Source organism: Hippocampus zosterae, chromosome 6 (assembly GCF_025434085.1).
Source record: "Hippocampus zosterae strain Florida chromosome 6, ASM2543408v3, whole genome shotgun sequence".
In the NCBI taxonomy this organism is placed as follows: domain Eukaryota; kingdom Metazoa; phylum Chordata; class Actinopteri; order Syngnathiformes; family Syngnathidae; genus Hippocampus; species Hippocampus zosterae.
Genome location: NC_067456.1, coordinates 8,038,229 through 8,056,041, shown reverse-complemented (window position 1 = coordinate 8,056,041; position 17,813 = coordinate 8,038,229). Strand labels below are relative to the sequence as shown.

Genomic DNA, 17,813 nt, shown 5'->3' with positions numbered 1-17,813 from the left:
TAAATCAACATGGGAATTGAAAGAGGTACATCAAAGTACCAGTTTGAAGCAACACATTGTACACAATCGGGTAAAGTCTGCACATGTTGATGAGCTGCGGGAAATTCACCTTCATGTGAGTCTTGCATTCAGCGGTCAAGAGTACAACGTTTTTGGTCCTCTGGAATGTGAGTCTCTAAAGTGGGGGTTGGTCATCCCCCGTCCTGTTGGAAAAAGATTCTATAAAGGAGTCTTCTTTGTCTTAATGGAATGGCCGGTCTGGAAAACTGTTGATAATTGTTACATTAGCCAGCATGCGAAGCGAGGATTGCTTGTGTTAAATCAAACCAGATGTACTAATTCTCTATGTACAGTCCAGTATTGGGCCTTTCTGATCCTTGAGAGCCACCATACTTTGTGCTTAGCAATGCAGAAGTCAACCAAAACATACCAGTAGTCCAGGTACTATACATATTAAATTGAGCTGGAAAACGACACCTGCTTACTTACTCTTACCCAATGTTAGAATATGCATGCTGTCGAGATCACAAATCAAAGAAGTCAACGTGACAGCCTGTGACAAAGGCATTGTCTAAAAGAAGCCTCATTAGCTTGGCTGCAGAATCACGGCACGGGTGCAGATGACACTGGATGCCCGTTAGCCTCCGAATATCCTCCTGCATCTCTGTGTCCATTGGCCCTGGAAAATGAGAGGATGAAATGTCACAATATGCCTTGACCTACTTTAGACTCACCAAGAATAATAGAGATATAGAGAAACCATGAAGACAAAAAAACAACAACAAAAACATAAAAAATAACACGTCGCCTCCCACATTTTTTTTACACATTTAAACCCATTACAACACATTTTTTAAATACACTGGTAACAAGCATAAAAAGTATGGGAAATATTTTATAATAATAATAATAATTTCATTTATAAGCGCCTTTCAAAACACTCAAGGACACTTTACAATCAAAACAAGAACAATAAAACCACAGATAAAATTATAAATAATAAAAAGAGAGATGAATTCAAACTGAAAGTGTTTGCGTAGTAGATATATATGTCGGGGTGTGAGCGGTGGTACACAGTACCCTATTTTTTGTATATTTTATGTTCTCCCATTATTCAATAAACACATGAAAGGTCCATCAGCGAGTGAGGGTCTCCTTTCTCACATGTAAAAGCATTAAAGGACTGCACTGTAAAACCACATAAGAAACGATTGCTGAAAAAGCTAAATGTAGCACGGGTGCAAATGATCAACCACAAAAATAAAGAAGGAATACTGCACTGTTTGCCAAATTGAAGTATGAACATACCCGGCGCGTAGCTGAGCACTTTGACATTCGGATTCTCGACTGCCAGCACCCTGAACATCATGTCCCTGGCCGCTTTGGCAGTGCAGTAGAGAACCCACGAGGGCCACGCCTGCACTGCAAACATTGAGGAGCAGTTGACCACGCTCCATTGCAATCCAGCTCGCGGCGGGAAGGCCTGCAACACTCCCGCAGTCAGCGCCAACACTGAGCTAACATTGAAGGCCAGGTAGGAATTGACCCGCTCGAGCTCGATGAAGTTCTCAAAAGGGGAGATGTCGCCCAATGAGGCTGGTGGTGAGAAGAAACATGTTTGTATTGAAATATCCTTTCCGCAACAAGAAGCCTGATGCTGGGTCATGGCTGGGTTGTCCAGCATGGCAGTTGACTCAAAAGTGTGAGATGAATGAAGAAGTGGCTCAAGAAGAAATAAATTGAGGTCGTTAGTGTTCTAATGGGTCGCTTACACGCAACTCAGAACAAGGTGTTGTTTTTTTCTAGACACATGCACCCACAGTTGCTAAGAGTGGTTATCAACTTATTTTATTTTGATGACTCGCCAGCCAATCTACAACCACAACACTGGCAGAAAGTTACTGTTTTGAGAAATCGACCCATATACGCTGTTCAAGGCTGATTTTCCATGAAATGATAAGTGGATAGATACAGAATGTAAACTTTAAAATCTTATCCAAAGAAGCAGTTTTAAATTGACATACTGTACCTCTCGCTCCCGCAACTTTAACATTGACAGTGAAAAACAGACGACAAGAGACATCGTAGTCCGTATTCAATTGGGGCTTTATTCCATCTTGAGCAGCAAATGATTAGCTATTATTCGCTTATATGAATGGCACCGATCTGGATTTGCCTCAAGACGTTAGCTTTCGGCTAACGTTGGACTCGTCTTCCAGCTAGCTAGCTAGCTAGCTTGTACTAGCTAATTAGCTTGCTCATGAATCCAAAACATAAGGCGGCTAGAAGTTTAGTATTATTTAATATTATGCTTTTTTTGTCTATACTGTTTGCAATACTCTCATTTATCACTATGATTTTAAAGGTTAACAAACATAGCGCTCACAAGGTGAGCTGCACAAATGACGAGAAACTACACGGGAGATGTTACTCACCTACTTCACTTGCCACGTTTTACACATTTCTTCTGTCTTCTTACTTTCGGAATTCGAAAGATGCATTGATCGTTTTTTCTCTTGGCATTATTATAACAGCCAATGACGAAACAAGAGTGCATAATTTTAAGAGCAACCAAGAAGCGTGTTATTCAGTTAAATGTTATTCACCCAAGATGGTGAAGGGGGGGAAAAATTAAATAGTTGAAGTAACGAAAAGGGCAGGCCACGTTTTTTCCCAGACCCCAAACTACTGTAATAGTAAACCCGTGGAGGGATCTGTAACTTAAATGATTTTCAGAGTTTTGCTAAGAACTGTGTTAAAAATCCCTTCTGATCTGTAGGAAACATATAATCATCATAAGATTGTTGTTAATCCATGAAAGCTTGTTGGATTCCCTAATAGTTAAATGGGGAATAATATGATAGTACTTTTTTTCAATTAGACAAATACATCACACCTTATGTTTAAAGGATTGAAGCAACTCATCATTTGGCAGCTCTAGTATTCATAGTAAATGAAACTGGAGAGGTGAGTTGAGTACGGTCATATACTGCCATGCAAGTCAGCCTTACCAGCGTTATTGATAAGAAGCACATGGTCTATTTCTTTGAGACTCTGCTGTCTTGCCATGGCCACGGTGTCCTCGATGCCCTCTTTGGTACTCAGATCTGCTACCGTACAGAAAATAGTCATTTCCTCCATGTCCTTGAGACTTTGCAGCAGGTCCTCCTTCAGTTGCTGGAGCAAAGGCCTGGAGCGAGCCACCAGCAACAGCACGGAGCCCGGCTTGAGATAGTGTAACACCTGGAAGAACACGTGACATTGTCTCCTCTCTTATGTATTCTTTCAAACCGAAATACAGCTGACTACTTACAAGGTGTGCAAGTGCCCGTCCGAATCCCTTCGAGGCTCCTGTGATGATGCACATGCACCGTCCCAAAGTGCTCCCACTTGCATGAAGAACTCCTGACATTTCTTCTGGATTCTACCTTTTGAAGGGTCGGAGCTTAAAATGAAAGTGAGGATGGAGGATAGGAGAAATGTTGCCCATAAATTGAATGTGAGCGCTGTAGCACTTTTATAGGCTCACACGAACAGGCAGCATGAAGTGATTTCATGCTCAAGATTTGACAGTGAAAAGACCTCAAGGCTTGGCTAGTTTTTACATGGGGAACTAATGTAATATTTCACATTAAATCCAAAGCAACGTTAACTGCATTTGCAGAGTTCAGAGTTGAACTAAATAGGTGTGACACAGTATGTTTATGCCTGTCAAGCACACAAAACAATTTTCAACAGATTACCATTTTTTAAAACATGGAAAACCTCACAAGATGAAGACAAAAATCCTTTGTACGTACTGGTTCTACAGTGTGTGGTGCACTTGAGATCACCGCAACTGACCTCTCTGAAACCAGAGTTAAGTTGTAGAACCAAAACTGACCAATGAAAGACATCCTGATGCCACCGGACAAAAAAATAAATAAATAATACAAACAAGTCAAAGGAGACCAACAAATAATTGTTGATTTTCCTACCTCCAAAACAGAAAAATATGGTTGCTGATTTTTTAAATATTAACTTTCCGTGAATAACTTGACATCCGATATGTCTCTTTCCAGTATGAGTCCCACTGATGATATTTAAATAACTGCTTATGTATCTAGTTTCGACAGCTTGTAACCGTTTAATTTGTTTTTCGCACTACAAATCAAAGATCGCGTGGCAGGAGTAGTTAATTTTAGCCTGCTATGCAATCACAAACTTATAATTCCTGAGTTAAAGGAAAATTGCATAATAACGCTTCTTTCATTTTGTCAACAAAGTTTTGCTTGAGCCAACAGAAACACAATGACATGGACTGAGGGACTAAAGGAGCTGGATTTTAAAGATCGTAGCGCCCTCTTGTGGCCAACCGACAAGAAAGCATGTGTGGATGCAGCAATTTTCGATGCAAATTTGCTATTACGTCATTCGGATTGTATTTCAGCACGAGCACAGATGTAAATAAATATGTTTCAGTTTCCAATCATTTCTGATCACGTAGAGATCACAGTGATTTTTCCCATTACTGTCAGACTACACGAGTCTTCATTAGGTACCCTCTTTGAATGCAGGGGTGGGCCACGTAAGGCCTGTGAGGCATATATTCCAGAGGCGCATTTCATCAAATTGATAACTGGTCGTAGTATTACCTAATGTTTCATTGTAGCCAGAAAAAGACAAAACATGAGAAACACGTTCCAGTATGATGTACGTTTTTGCAACTGCTAGTAGAAGGAACTCAGGTGGGGCTGCCCAATCATTTATCGAACCAATTTCTATCTCGATCCCCATCCATCCATTTCCAGGTCCATCCAGGCCATTTTCCGACTGGCCGGATGCCAAAAGGGGGCGTTTGCATCATGCAGCCGGGAGGGGCGGGTCCAGTGGTGGGTGTGTATCTCTCAGCTGATGCGCGTATCAACCGAGCGACTCCATCATCAGCATCCGACGCGGTCGACGACGGCATCCCGAGCTGCACCGACGCGCGGCCGCATCGCACGATGATCGGGGCCCGCAGGACGCGACACTGACAGCGGAACAACAACACGGAGTGCGCCTTCCGCACGCTGCAGGAAAAAAAAAACAGTGAGTATCGCTTGTGTCGACGGAACGCATCACTGGGGTTGCTGTGCACAGTGGCTTGGAGGTGGGGAGGGGTGTGTGTGTGTGTGTGTGTGTGTATATTTATATATATATGGGAATCAATAGGTGGTGATAGGTGGTGCGTTTGAGCGTCCGCCAAATGTCAGCGAGGCCCGTGGATTTGATTCGGATGCGAGGGGGGAGGTTCGGATGGTGGAGAGGATTCCACGCGTGTGGTTGCAACCACGGGGCCTAGTGAGTGTGTGGACGCGCGGTGCAATGAGGGCTCGATGCGGATGCTGCTATAAAGCTCTTGCCGCTCAGGGATGCGGAGGAAATAGGAAAGGGAAAGGGGGGGGGCGTAAGGGGACGGGAGAGTGCGACCGAGGCACCTATACACATTATTTGACTACTACAATTATTACTACTACTACTACTGCTACTGTAGTCCCCCAAGAGGAAGTAAGGATGTACTGTAGCTAACATTCATACTTGTTTTGGGACTGTACACGTTTGGGTGTGATTTACACTCAGCTACGATAACATTAGGTGGAGCTGCATACGCTCACGTATAAAAATAAAGTGTTGTTATTACATGTTATGAGAAGCACATTTCAGGATGATGCAGTGCTGAGGGACAACACTGCGAACTCCAAGCAAAATAACAGGCATGTGCTATTGAAGAGAAATTGAAAGAATTAAAATTGGGCATTAGTATTTTTGTATCAGCAGAGTTACTACAGCAACCTTTTTGATCAATTGGATTGGAAATTGGATAACTGCATTGAGTGGCACATTTTCGCTGTTATATGAAAAAGCTCTTAATTGTATGATTTTTAGAAGCTGTACATTGTGTACATATGCAATTGCGCTGGTACATCGCCTAGCAGAATTTCTGAAGTATTGGCAATTGAATGGAAAATATGACAGATCGTACAGAAAAGGTTTCTTTTATTTATGGATAGTAGTCCGGTGAGGCCATTTGTTGTCACTTTTAACAACCACATTTTTTAAAATCATCAACTGAAATCCCCCAAATTGTTCCGTTTTACATACTCTTGAATGTTTGGCCTGATGATATACACACGCTGACACACATAAATGGTTACATGGCTTTTTGCAGTATATTTCCCCACATGTGACTGTTTTGGTTGGAATTAGAGTCTGTGGATAAAATACTTAATGATTTTCTAAGCTCCTGAGAGAAACAAAAAAATTCTAGTCATCTGACCCCTGAAACATCCAAAAGAGCCTCATTCAAGGGGCTCATAAACGAGCTCCGTGTTTGGATTTTCTGAATGGAGCGGTTTGCGTGTCGCCTGCTGCATCTTGTCAGTGGTGAGTGTGAGTGTTGGTGTGCCTATGTACAGTGTGCTCCAAAAATTAGAACAACAGAGGATACACCCTTGGTCGACTACTGACATAAGGAAATGGGAATGGTGTGGTGCCCTGTTTCGAGATTGAACTGGGGTCCAAATGAAGGAATGAGGAGAGAAATATAACGTGTGTGCTGGGTGCACTGAGAGAGTGAGAGCAGTGTGCAATTGCTCTTGTGAAAAGCTTATAGGGAACTCGAATAAATGAAGATACGTGGAAATTAAGTCATTTTGTTGATATCAAGCCACGGTCAGGTAGAACAACAACAATTTCAGTCACAACTGCATGAAGAATTGTGGAAAATAGCCCTTTCAGGAATAGCGGCTACTATAGTGATCAGCTTATCATGTGATCAGGTTAAAGGGTGCCTGACAGGGTTGAAAAAAGAAAAGAAAAAAGTAGCTATTGGTGAAATACAGGCTTCCCTGAAAAAAAAAAATATTTGCTTACATTTTCTTCAAAGAGTGGTGCATGACTTGCCTATTCTTGCAAGGGTATGTCCAACTTATGACTACAGCTCTTTATGAGCATTATTAGTGTTATACATAATGCATCACATAGAGCAACTTAGGTCACGGTAAGCAAGGGCTGTGAGGCTAATTCATTATGCTACAAATCCCTATGAAGATAATGCAAGGCATAGAAAAAGCGTACAGCTCTACCTGAAAAGGCGCTTCAATATTTAATATTTAATATGAAGATGAAATGCATTTTTATTCTGATGCTCCAGATGATAAATAATCCCCGCCAAATCTTAATTTATCATGTTAGCACGCCGCTATCGGTGAGTTGCGCCGAAGACTGTTCTTGTTCTCCGTTTCCAAATGTTTGTAGGACCGTCAGTGTCAAAGTGGCATTCCTCATTCTGAGGAAATCTCGCATCATAACAAGGGGCCCGAATAATTAGAAATCATCCAAGGAGGATACGCTTTCATGTCATTCAGTCAAAACCAAGGGAATTTTGTCTGCTCTCCATTTCGATGTCTGAATCTAATCCGATTAATGCGATAACAATATTGTATAACGCCTCTCATTTCTCTGTGTTCCTCTAGTGTGTGTGCCCCCACTTCCTGCATTAGGTTGTGATGACCCACACTGCATCCAAATGTTTCTTTGACCCTCCTCAAACCTGACTCCTAACCTCTAACCCCTGACCTTTGACCCCCTCACTATGGGCAGTGTTGGCAGTGGGGTGGCAGGCGAGCAGGAATTTGCCATGAAGTCCGTAGGCACGAGGACCACGCTGCCCCGCGCTCCGCCCCTCTCACGCCGTTGCCCTGGTGACCGCAGCTGCAGCGCAGAGCGTCTGCCCCGCCCCCCCGCAACTATATCTGACGGGACGGCCTCTAGCGACGAGCGAGGGAGCGTTAGTATCGGCACCGGCACCTGTACTGACCGGCCTACTGAAACGGCCTCCACCACCAACACGGAATGTACCATGGCGGCGCCCAACAACAACAGCCAGCTGGAGTGCAGCAACGCGGCCCTCAGGAGGGAGTGGGAGAGGGAGAGGCAACGAGAACGGGGGAGAGACAGGGACCGGGACCGAGACTGGGACCGGGAGAGGTTGGATAGGGAGCGCGAGCGGGAGAGAAACCGGGAGAGAGAGCGGGAACGGGTGGAGAGAGAGAGACTGGAGCGAGAGCGAGAAAGGGAACGGGAGAGGGCCCCGGGAGAGGGAGAGGGAAAGGATCGAGAGGGAGAAGATCGAAAGGGAGCGGGAGCGAGAACGGGAACGTGAGAGGGAGAGGGAACGAGAGAGGCTGGAGGGGGAACGACTGGAACGGGACAGAGAGATGCAGGCCGCCGGTCTGGATGTGTGCGGGAACGTCGTGGGCCGAGGAGCGAACGAGAGGAGCGGCGTTGGGGTGAACCAGCACCAGCACCAGCACAGAGAGATGGTCGCGACCAGAACCGACGGTGAAAACAACCCAGCGGGACACAACCCACCCAAAATCATGGCCGTGTCAGGAAAACTGGAGCAGGTACTACCCTCTGGTCGATCTGTCACTCTTGATTCAACTGAAGTTTCGTCAATCCATCCGCTAAAACCGGGCTTAAAAAATAAGAAAAATTTGCTTCGGCAATAAAGTCAAGTTAAAAACGTTCTTGAAAATATTTTCGACAGTATGCGCTTCCACGAGTCTAAACACTGCATTCTGATTAATAAGGCCTTTGTGGAATATGAATAAAGCAGCAAAATCCACCCTTTTTCATTCATCTCAGAGGGCGGCCGTGTTGCCATTTGCTGTCGACTGAAAATGGGAGGGCACAGCCTGCAAACGTAAAATATCAATTCCCCGGAAAAAAGGTCAGCCTTGATGGTCGTTACCTGAGCCTCAGGCACTGTGATGTCATTTTCAGTTGAGAAGCAAGTGGCAACATGGCTGCACCCTGACATGGATCAAAACTTTGCTCAATTGAAAAACCTCTTTGAGATCCAAAGACGCGTGTATTTTCACGACATGCACATCTAGAAATAAGGTTCAGTCGTGCTTATTTTAAGCTCAACCAATGCTTCAAAAACTAGCTGGTAAGAATCACGGCAGATTAAAAACCAAGCATAATTTCCCTTGGTTTGCAGATATTGATCCATTGTTTGATTTTAATGTCTGTCGTTCAGGTTGACCGAGAAACTGGAACCTATACCCTGGCTAATTGTAAGAGGATGGATCCCGAATTGATCAGAATTTATGTATATATTGAATATATGCATTTCTGCTGTGGTTTTACAGTCACTGATGAACCTATTAATTTCATCCTCCCAACATCTATTTCCCAGGCAATGCAGAGAGACTCCGGCCTTGTTCGTCCCTCCGCCTTCAAACCGGTGGTTCCGAAAAGTTTTCACTCCATGCAGAACCTTGTGGGCCAGGCAGGCGGGGCTGGCAGCGAGGGCAAAAGCGAGGTGAGGGGCGAAGGCTTCTGTGAGGGGAGAGGTGGCAGGAGAGGCAGGGACGGTGGAGGGGGAGAGTCAGGAGAAGTGCCGGAGGCCCTCCTCCTGGACCAGGAAAGCCCGGTGAGGGTCAGCAGAGGTGAGGGTGCGGGAAATCCCAATGAGGTGGTTCAGGGCGGAATGTCCGACTCAGGCAGGAACTCTCTGACAAGCCTGCCCACCTACACGGGTTCGGGTTCTGGTTGTGGACCTCCAGCCGTACTGGGACCGCTAAGCGCTTCCACAAGCCACATCAACAGGTTGGGCATGGTTGGGGCGGCAGCGGGCTTGGACAAGATGGAAAAGCCCGGCTACCAGGTAGACACTCCTACATACTTTCACCCCAAATAACGTCACGCTTACACACATTTTGGGCATTTTGTCTCCAGAACGGGCTTTGTGCCTCAGACAGCGGTCGATCTTCGTCAGGGAAGAGCTCCTCTTCCTGTCAGAGGCTGAGTCACATGAGTGACGCACCGGGACCATTACGGCCCTCCCCCTCCTCGGATGACATCATCCAGGACCTGGAGGACCGCTTGTGGGAGAAAGAGCAAGAGGTCGGTGTATGCAAAGCTGGCAATACCGTATTGGCCCGAATATAAGACGGTGTTTTTTGCATTGAAATAAGACTGAAAAAGTGGGGGTCGTCTTATATTCGAGGTCTAGACATTATACCCATTCACGACGCTAGATGGCGCCAGATATCATTGAAGCGAATGCTGAACTTGATTCCCCGGGCCAAAGTGAACCCTTCATGAAGAATAAAAATAAAAATAGCGGTAGCACAAAGAAGAAAAAATAGCGGTAAGAAAGAAAAGAGAAGAAAATAACAGAAGAGATAACAGAAAATGGAGATATGTAGCGACAATCTGGAGAAAAGTGGGTCAAAGATCGGCCAAGTTAACCGGCAGCTGAGAAGTTATGATGTAATTTACATTTCAAAAACCAGAAGCCATTCATTTACGTATGTGATTGCACTTTAGTTTACATATTTAAATGTTCAGATATTAAGATTTGAATGAGGCAAAATAAGATGCTTTTTCTCTCAAATATGTTGTTATAATCATTTGTTTCAGATGTACTGTAATTATTTTCTGTACAAAAATTAATTTGGTGTTCAGAAAGTATTTTATCAAACTTGAGTCTTGAGAAAATGAGGGGGTCGTCTTATATTCGGGCCAATACGGTATTACCAAATCACAACAGAGGCACTTCACTTTTTTTAAAAAATCTGCATTTATTTGAATAGAATAATGCTTATTGATGGACATCGGGTACTGTGTTAAAGTCAAATTAAAATTGCCCTCTCCACAACATGTTAGTAAAATAATACAAACTAGGAATAGCACTAGTGTTAGAAATGACATGAATTTCGGTTCCATCCATTTTGGTTTGCAAAGTGCAGATGCCTGCAAATTTTAACACAAATGTTTGTTTTTGCCTTCATAATAATGGTTAAAGGTTCTGAATGACATGGACCTGCTCCAGTTATCAAAATGGATGTTACAAAGAACGGCCAGGGGAAGCCACAACACATATTTGCCACTTTAGACTTTACCTTTTTAATATGTTTCACTGATTTTATGCCCAAAGAAAATCTACGCTGTCATAGAATTGCCAAACCTAGAGATCGAATGATGCCCTAAACTAAGCAATCTTCACCTAGAGTATCTTGCATGACAAAAATATCTTATAATATTTACAAATGCTTTACTTGATCACTAGGTGCAGCACATGCGCCGCAACCTGGACCAAAGTGAAGCCGCCATCATTCAGGTGTTTGAGGAGAAGCAGCGCGTGTGGGAGCGCCAGATGGACGAGCTGAGACAGAACTACGCCTCGCGCTTGCAACAGGTGACCTCGCCGCATGGTCTGATTCCAACCGTTGTTCTTAAATATGTCATTGCAAGTTGTCCGAGTTCCGCTGCTTCAGGCTACATGTGCAAATGATCGAATGTATTGATTTACGGTATGAAGCGGAGAAGTATATACGTTTGGTGTGTGATGCAGTACATCCGAATTGCATCTGCGTGCTAGGAGAGATAACGTCGCTCGTTCCTACCGACTGCTGTCAGGCTGCTGAATAAACATGCGTGAAAACTTGTAACCATTGTAAATAGCACAGCCACCTTACGCTGTGTTTTCTATGCTATTGCTAATTTATTATATTTATTCTACAAATATTATATTGCACTTACATTGAACTGTATACAGTTCTTTTCTGAAACATTTATTTTGTGCAATGTAACACTTTATCCCCCCCACCCCCTGCTCCACCCCCCAATTTTGCTGCTGTAGACTGCAAATTTCCCCAGTGTGGGAGAAATAAATCTTATTTTATCTTATCTTATCTTATCTTATCTTATCTTATCTTATCTTATCTTATCTTATCTTATCTTATCTTATCTTATCTTATCTTATCTTAATGTCATGATAACCTATGCAGGCTCAAGTCTACAACTAGTCGTTTTAAGGCATGAGTTCTGATATACAACACATAAAATCTCTGCTTATTGTAAAATGGCCACAAAACTTATTGAGTGTTTATCTGCAGGTGACGCGGCGCGCACAGCGCTCGCAGACTGCTCTGCAGGCCCAGATAACCCGTTTGTCCCAAGACAAGAGAAGACTCCAGGAGGAGATGGCAGCCCTGCTTGCCCAACGAGAGGAACTGGAGAGAAAGTGTTTAGATTACAGGAAGGAGCAGGCTGATATATTGCCACGTCTGGAGGAGACCAAGTGGGAGGTGAGATGCAATAGGAAGACTAGATCAAACTCCAAAGTCGAATGCAGTCCATTCTGTGCTGCTGGTTGTTCAATAACAGTGTTTCCCATTTGAAATATTGAACACTTAACTTATAATTTAATTGTTCAATAATGTAATGTACGGTGGTGTATTGAGGTACTACTTTAACTGGTTCCGTGATGACGTTTGTAACGCAAAACATTTGAATCTCGAATCGTCTTTCTACATTAAAATGAATGGAAATGTCAATAATCTGTGCCACCGCACCACCCCGCCGCATTTTTCTTTTTTAAATAATAAGTAACACTGTAGGCTAATAAAATGATTAAACTGACTTCAAAGAATCTCATAGTTTGTGCATCTTAATGAATTCATTGTGGTAGCTTCTGGTGTGCGTGACTTGGCCACTCGAGTGCAGTCATGTAGAAACAAACAAAGAATTTCACAGCTACTGTAAAGTAACCAAGTAAACTGCTGGAATATTGAGTCTTTTTTTTTGTGCAAAGGATAAAGATTATTTCCCTCTGACAGCGAAGAGTATTATATTGTCGGTCTACATGTGTTGCTGCACTGTTTTTCAGAGATTTTGACACACCTTAATTCAATTCCATCATATTTACAGAACGCAAATTCACAGCAGAGGTCACAAGCAAGCACGAGGCAACAGAGTCAAGGAAAAAAATCGGAAAAAGAAAGAAAAAATTATATGATGAGTAGTAATAGTCATAGTAACGGTTAGAGCATGCCTAGTCGACTAGTCGCAAATCGTGTGTCTGGCTTGAATTGGAGGCAGAGCCGCTTGCACTTGCATTTGTAGAGTTCCTATTGGTGAAATGGCTAGGAAAGCCAGTTCTTATGTCAAACTGGTGTTTTATCAGAATGGAGCGAGTGTTAATGTCTGCGTCTACAAAATTGACAGATCAATGAAGCCCCTGCGGAGAGCTCGGAGAAATGGAATATGACACGAACATAAAAACTCACCCTCTCTCTCCCCGCTAATGTTGCAGGTGTGTCAGAAGGCCGGCGAGATCTCCCTGCTGAAGCAGCAGCTGAGGGAAAGTCAAGCTGAGGTGACGCAGCGGGCCGGAGAGATGGTGGCTCTGAGGGGCCAGCTCAAAGAGCTCAATGCCCAGCTGAGGGAGCAGGAAGAGGCCATGCTTGGACTGAAGGAGTCCTACAGCGCCAAGACTCTGGAACTGGAGAAGTGCGAGGCGGACCTGAGGAGGACTCTGTCAGAGGCCAGTTCCAATTTTACTTCCTGTACTGTGATGGAAAACAACATTTTATCAACTCGAACATAGAAATTTAGAAATTTAGTGCAATGCATTTCAATCAATGAGGAACCAAAAAAAAAAGCAATCTTGAATTTAATGGCACGATTTGTCAACTATGAAGGGACCAAAAAAAATGAAAAGAACAAAACACTGAATATAATATTCAATAAGTACAACTGCTGGATGTAGAAGGTTTCCAGTAAATCCAAACAATTGAAATTCTAATCCCCAAAATCCACGCTGGGAAGGTGTAACGGGAGCATGTCGAAGTGGGGATTGAACAACATTCAGCCAAAGTCAAAACAATTTTATCTTTTGTGCTGGATGAGCTTATAAGAAGCAAATCAAATATGCATACATGCACTTTATGCAACAGCTACAGGGTCATTTAATTAACAACATTAATTACTCCACCCATTTGTCTGCTGTTTTTTTTTCCCCATGGAGAAACGTCAAACATCTAAAAGATGATTTATTTACAACGAATAGCATGATTTTGTTCACCTATTTATGCCAGTGACAGAAAGAGCAATGAAATGCTTTTGGCAGTAAAACGCAAAAAATGTAGAGCATGGGTCCCCAAACTTTTTCCTTCTCTGATGGGGGGCCGGTGTCAGTTTGTAACATCAACGATCGTAGGGGAGCTTAAACATTTTATTGTTTCCCAAAAAGCCACACATAACCAAATAGCCCTTCCAGGTTCTTTACAGAAAAAAAGTCAGGAAACAAATAATAACACTATTAATGAAATAAATAAAAACCAAATACCCCTCTCTGAGTTCTTCACAGAAAAAAACTGGAAATAAATAATTAAACAACTCTCTCTCTTTATAGCCCCTTGAAATCCACAAAAAAAAATAGTTCTGCCATCTACGAGAACGCCACCTATCTTGTCTTGTTTATGTCTGCTACCGTCTTTTTCACGTGTTCTACTAATTGATCTGAGACACAACTAATACACTGAAACATTCTATGGTGTGTAAATAACTTTGTGACCTTGATTTCAACCCTATTTGCGTCATGGGTCATTTTGCCCCGAAGACCACCTTTGTACTTTTTTGGGTAATAATAATAATACTTTTTCTGCAGTTGGGGACAATCTAGGAAAAGTCACAAAATTTCAAGTTAAAAAATTATAATTTAGGGGGGTTTTGGGGCGTTTTTAACACAGTGACGGGTCATTTTGACCCGAGGACAACAGGAGGGTTAGAGGGCCGGGTCAAATGTGCCCATGGGCCGTATCCGGCCCGCGGGCCGTAGTTTGGGGACGGCTGATGTAGAGGATCAACGCCATGCATCTTTCATGTACACAATCATGAACTCATGGTACATAAACAACTCTAATCAGTATTTAAATGCTTTTACACAAACCAACCACCTTCACATGAGGCTCATCAAATTTCACGCGGCCAAGCAAAAATGTGCAAGTCATTCAAGTCACCTTTTGCCATTCACACACAACAGTGTAAAACCTGAATTTGACAGCAATTCTTTACGTACCACTTTGTTCTTTTCTTCCCTCCAGGTGTCCATCCTGCGAGAGAAGCTTGGTGTTTTCGAGGCAGAGGTGTTGAGTCTAAAACGAGCCCTGAATGAATTCAGCAGAGGGGCCGAGGTCGTCATGAGCCCAAACTTAGCTGCCGCGGGACTTTTGCCACCCTGGGGAATCGTCCACTGTCCGCGTACTCCCGGCGATCAATCGACCAACTCCCTACCCCCGACGGCCGACTCCCTGCTGAGTCTTCAGAGTGACGAAGCCAAAGCCCAGAGGCAGGAGGCTCAGAGGCAGCAACGCGAGGAAGCGCAGTGGCAACAGCACCAGCGTCAGGACGCCCACACGCAGCAGGACATGCAGATGCGGCCGGACGCTCACCTGCGCCACGAAGCTCAACTCCGCCAGGACGCACACCTCCGCCGCGAGGCCCAGTTGCGCCACGAGGCCCAGCTGTGTCAGGAGGCCCAGCAGCAACGGCAGCAGGACGCTCACTGGGACGAGTCGGGCGAGCTGCGCAGACAGCTGGAGCAGCTGCATGCCGCCCTGCGCCTCGAGAGGCAGCAACGCGAGCGCCAGGCTCTCAACTTTGACCAAGAGCGGCACACCTGGCAGGACGAGAAAGAGCGGGTACTGAAATACCAAGCCCAGTTGCAGCTGAGCTACGTAGAGACCCTGCAGAAGAACCAGGCTTTGGAGAAACGGATGAGCCAACTGGGAAACAAACCCAGCACCGCGTGCACCGTCCCCACAACCACTGTCACCAACACCTCCCCTTCCTCCTCCTCCAGTTCGCCACCTCCACAATCGCTCTCAGCTCTGTCTCCTCAACCGCCATCCTCGCTCCCCGGCCCCGTCACCCTCACCCTGTCCCCGCCCTGTGAAGACCAGAAGGGCCCGCCTTCCCTCCACCAGCTCGCCCCTCCTTGGGCAGGACCTTCACGCCTGGAGAGGATAGAGTCCACTGAAATTTAAGAAAAACAAATGTAGGAAAATGCCCAGTCAAAACACTGACGCAACACATGCATCACATCGTATTGTAAGAGCATTTCAGCTGACCACATATACATAAAAACGCAAAAGATTTGAAGGTGCGAGCAGGTGATTAAAATGGGAAGTACATCCATTTTCGAGGCAGCCTTTCGCTCACAAGTTGCACAGCACTTCCTGCATTATCAGAATTTTTAAAAAGTGTTCTACACTGCAGGACAACAAACTGACAATGTTTAGGTGACAGCACTAACACAGCGGTCGTTTATTTCATGCCCGTGCCAGGAAAAACAAAACAAAAACAAAACAAGACAATCAGGGATATTGTCAGAAATTGCAACAAGAGTATTATCATTATTATTATGATTATTATTATTATCATGCGATATTTATTACTCATTGTAAGTCTGTCTCAGTCGTATAACGTACAAGTAGAACTAGTGGTCAGAGTGTGTGACGTTAACCTGCATTTTTGGCCAGAGAGCGCCTTACTCCATCTTTTCCAGCATGTGTAAGAGAATAAGTATTGCTGGGATTAAAAACAAAAAATAAAAACAAGTGTGAATTACATTTTCAGTGCTTTGATTATAAATATATATCTGTATCTATGTAGATCAATCACTTATTCGACATTAGGCGACGACGTCCCATTGGACTTTTTCCATTGAAGTCGGTTTTCATTTCATGCACAATGTCCAACATGCATGAGTCAAACAGATCCTCAAATACAACAGAGCTTATATTTTCTAAAATTATACTATTGAGAATAAACGGAATATATGTTTAGCTGATAATCAACCTGCAACCCATATGTTCTGGAGTCGAAAGAGTTTACCTACACCTGCGGTGACTAAATATGAACCCTAGAGGTCGGTGTTGATCCATAATGGTGCTCCGAGATGACTTTCTTTCCTTCTTAAACTGTAAAACAGTGGAAATAAATGAATGGAAGCACACCATCTCAATTTGCTTAATGTCAGGAAGAAAATCCCAAAGTAAATAAATAAAATAGAGAATGTATGATATACAAGAAATAGATATTTATAATTATAGATTGTGCGTGAGCTTGCGCGCGTGTGTGCGTGTGCGCGCGCGTGTGTGTGCGTGTGTTTGCGTGCGCGCGACAGTTTATAAACTGATGATAGAGAGACTAGTGGCAATACTGCAAGTAAATCTATATTAAGAAAGAATGAATTGATTTTTGTTAAATAGAGTAAAATGGACATGAAGGGAAGCGGGTGTTCGATTTTGTGCATTTGTCTAACGGCGTAGTTTATTTAGACTGAACAGTGGGAGCATTCAGCCTAACTGCACTACATCATGTCCAGTTGACATGTACATTAGACTCCAGTGTGAATACCATTGCTTTTATATGTGGTGTACATGCCAGCATACAAATATGTTGCTCAAGAATATTAACGTATCGCTAGGGTATCACATAGTATTATCATGTTTATTACAGTTATTATAAATATGGTGATAAAGAAAATGTGCCATTGAGTTTTTCTTTTTGTGATTTTTTTTTTCAATTGTATAGACAGCCTATTGGCTTGTCATATGGAGGTGTAACCATAGCAACCTTGTCCAAAAAACAGAAAATATGCTCCTTTTGACGTGGGTGATAAATGTAGTTGCAGTATTGCATTGTTTAGAGAGCAAAACGCTATCAATTTTATACATGTTTCAGTTTTATTGTTTATGTTATCAGTATTGTTCTGGCTTGATTAAAACCACATCTTTGTAAAGATCAACTGACTGAATAAATGTGAATAATTCAGCTATTCTTGTTGAATGTTTTATTCAGGCTTATGGTGATACATATGTATTTATGTATTTAATTGGTCCGGAGTGTTATGTCAAACTTTTATTTTCGCCTGAATCAACTTGAGACCTTTAAAGTTTCTTTTTGTTTTGTTTCTAGAATTGCAGATC

At 43.4% G+C, this 17,813-nt stretch overlaps 3 protein-coding genes and 1 long non-coding RNA gene across 4 annotated transcripts; 2 read left to right on the top strand and 2 right to left on the bottom strand.

The window, feature by feature from the left end:
• Positions 1 to 44: 44 nt before the first annotated feature.
• Positions 45 to 3,429, bottom strand: sprb (sepiapterin reductase b). Its single transcript, XM_052068545.1, has 4 exons — positions 3,314 to 3,429; positions 3,012 to 3,243; positions 1,309 to 1,596; positions 45 to 679 (listed from the first exon to the last, which is right to left on the bottom strand). The coding sequence occupies exons 1-4, from the start codon at positions 3,410 to 3,412 to the stop codon at positions 525 to 527; spliced, it is 774 nt and encodes a 257-aa protein (XP_051924505.1). The 5' UTR covers positions 3,413 to 3,429; the 3' UTR covers positions 45 to 524.
• Positions 3,430 to 6,217: 2,788 nt separating this feature from the next.
• Positions 6,218 to 8,185, top strand: LOC127602420 (putative uncharacterized protein DDB_G0271982). The gene is made up of 2 exons (XM_052068537.1): positions 6,218 to 6,405; positions 7,497 to 8,185. The coding sequence occupies exon 2, from the start codon at positions 7,616 to 7,618 to the stop codon at positions 8,183 to 8,185; it is 570 nt and encodes a 189-aa protein (XP_051924497.1). The 5' UTR covers positions 6,218 to 6,405; positions 7,497 to 7,615.
• Positions 8,186 to 8,240: 55 nt separating this feature from the next.
• Positions 8,241 to 16,073, top strand: lzts3b (leucine zipper, putative tumor suppressor family member 3b). Its single transcript, XM_052068543.1, has 7 exons — positions 8,241 to 8,429; positions 9,227 to 9,697; positions 9,769 to 9,936; positions 11,105 to 11,233; positions 11,934 to 12,125; positions 13,133 to 13,363; positions 14,925 to 16,073. The coding sequence occupies exons 1-7, from the start codon at positions 8,241 to 8,243 to the stop codon at positions 15,864 to 15,866; spliced, it is 2,322 nt and encodes a 773-aa protein (XP_051924503.1). The 3' UTR covers positions 15,867 to 16,073.
• LOC127602429 (uncharacterized) lies at positions 10,609 to 12,091 on the bottom strand. The gene is made up of 2 exons (XR_007962791.1): positions 11,939 to 12,091; positions 10,609 to 11,238 (listed from the first exon to the last, which is right to left on the bottom strand). It is a non-coding gene; the product is annotated as an uncharacterized LOC127602429 (long non-coding RNA).
• Positions 16,074 to 17,813: the final 1,740 nt, after the last annotated feature.

Excerpts from the sequence above, each read along its gene's own strand:
- sprb (XM_052068545.1), bottom strand. The coding sequence starts at position 3,412 with ATGTCAGGAGTTCTTCATGCAAGTGGGAGCACTTTGGGACGGTGCATG. Across the intron at positions 3,244-3,313 it reads GACGGGCACTTGCACACCTT|GTGTTACACTATCTCAAGCC; the intron begins GTAAGTAGTCAG and ends GTGTTCTTCCAG. Across the intron at positions 680-1,308 it reads AGTGCTCAGCTACGCGCCGG|GGCCAATGGACACAGAGATG; the intron begins GTATGTTCATAC and ends CTCATTTTCCAG.
- LOC127602420 (XM_052068537.1), top strand. The coding sequence starts at position 7,616 with ATGGGCAGTGTTGGCAGTGGGGTGGCAGGCGAGCAGGAATTTGCCATG.
- lzts3b (XM_052068543.1), top strand. The coding sequence starts at position 8,241 with ATGCAGGCCGCCGGTCTGGATGTGTGCGGGAACGTCGTGGGCCGAGGA. Across the intron at positions 8,430-9,226 it reads TGTCAGGAAAACTGGAGCAG|GCAATGCAGAGAGACTCCGG; the intron begins GTACTACCCTCT and ends TCTATTTCCCAG. Across the intron at positions 12,126-13,132 it reads TGGAGGAGACCAAGTGGGAG|GTGTGTCAGAAGGCCGGCGA; the intron begins GTGAGATGCAAT and ends CTAATGTTGCAG.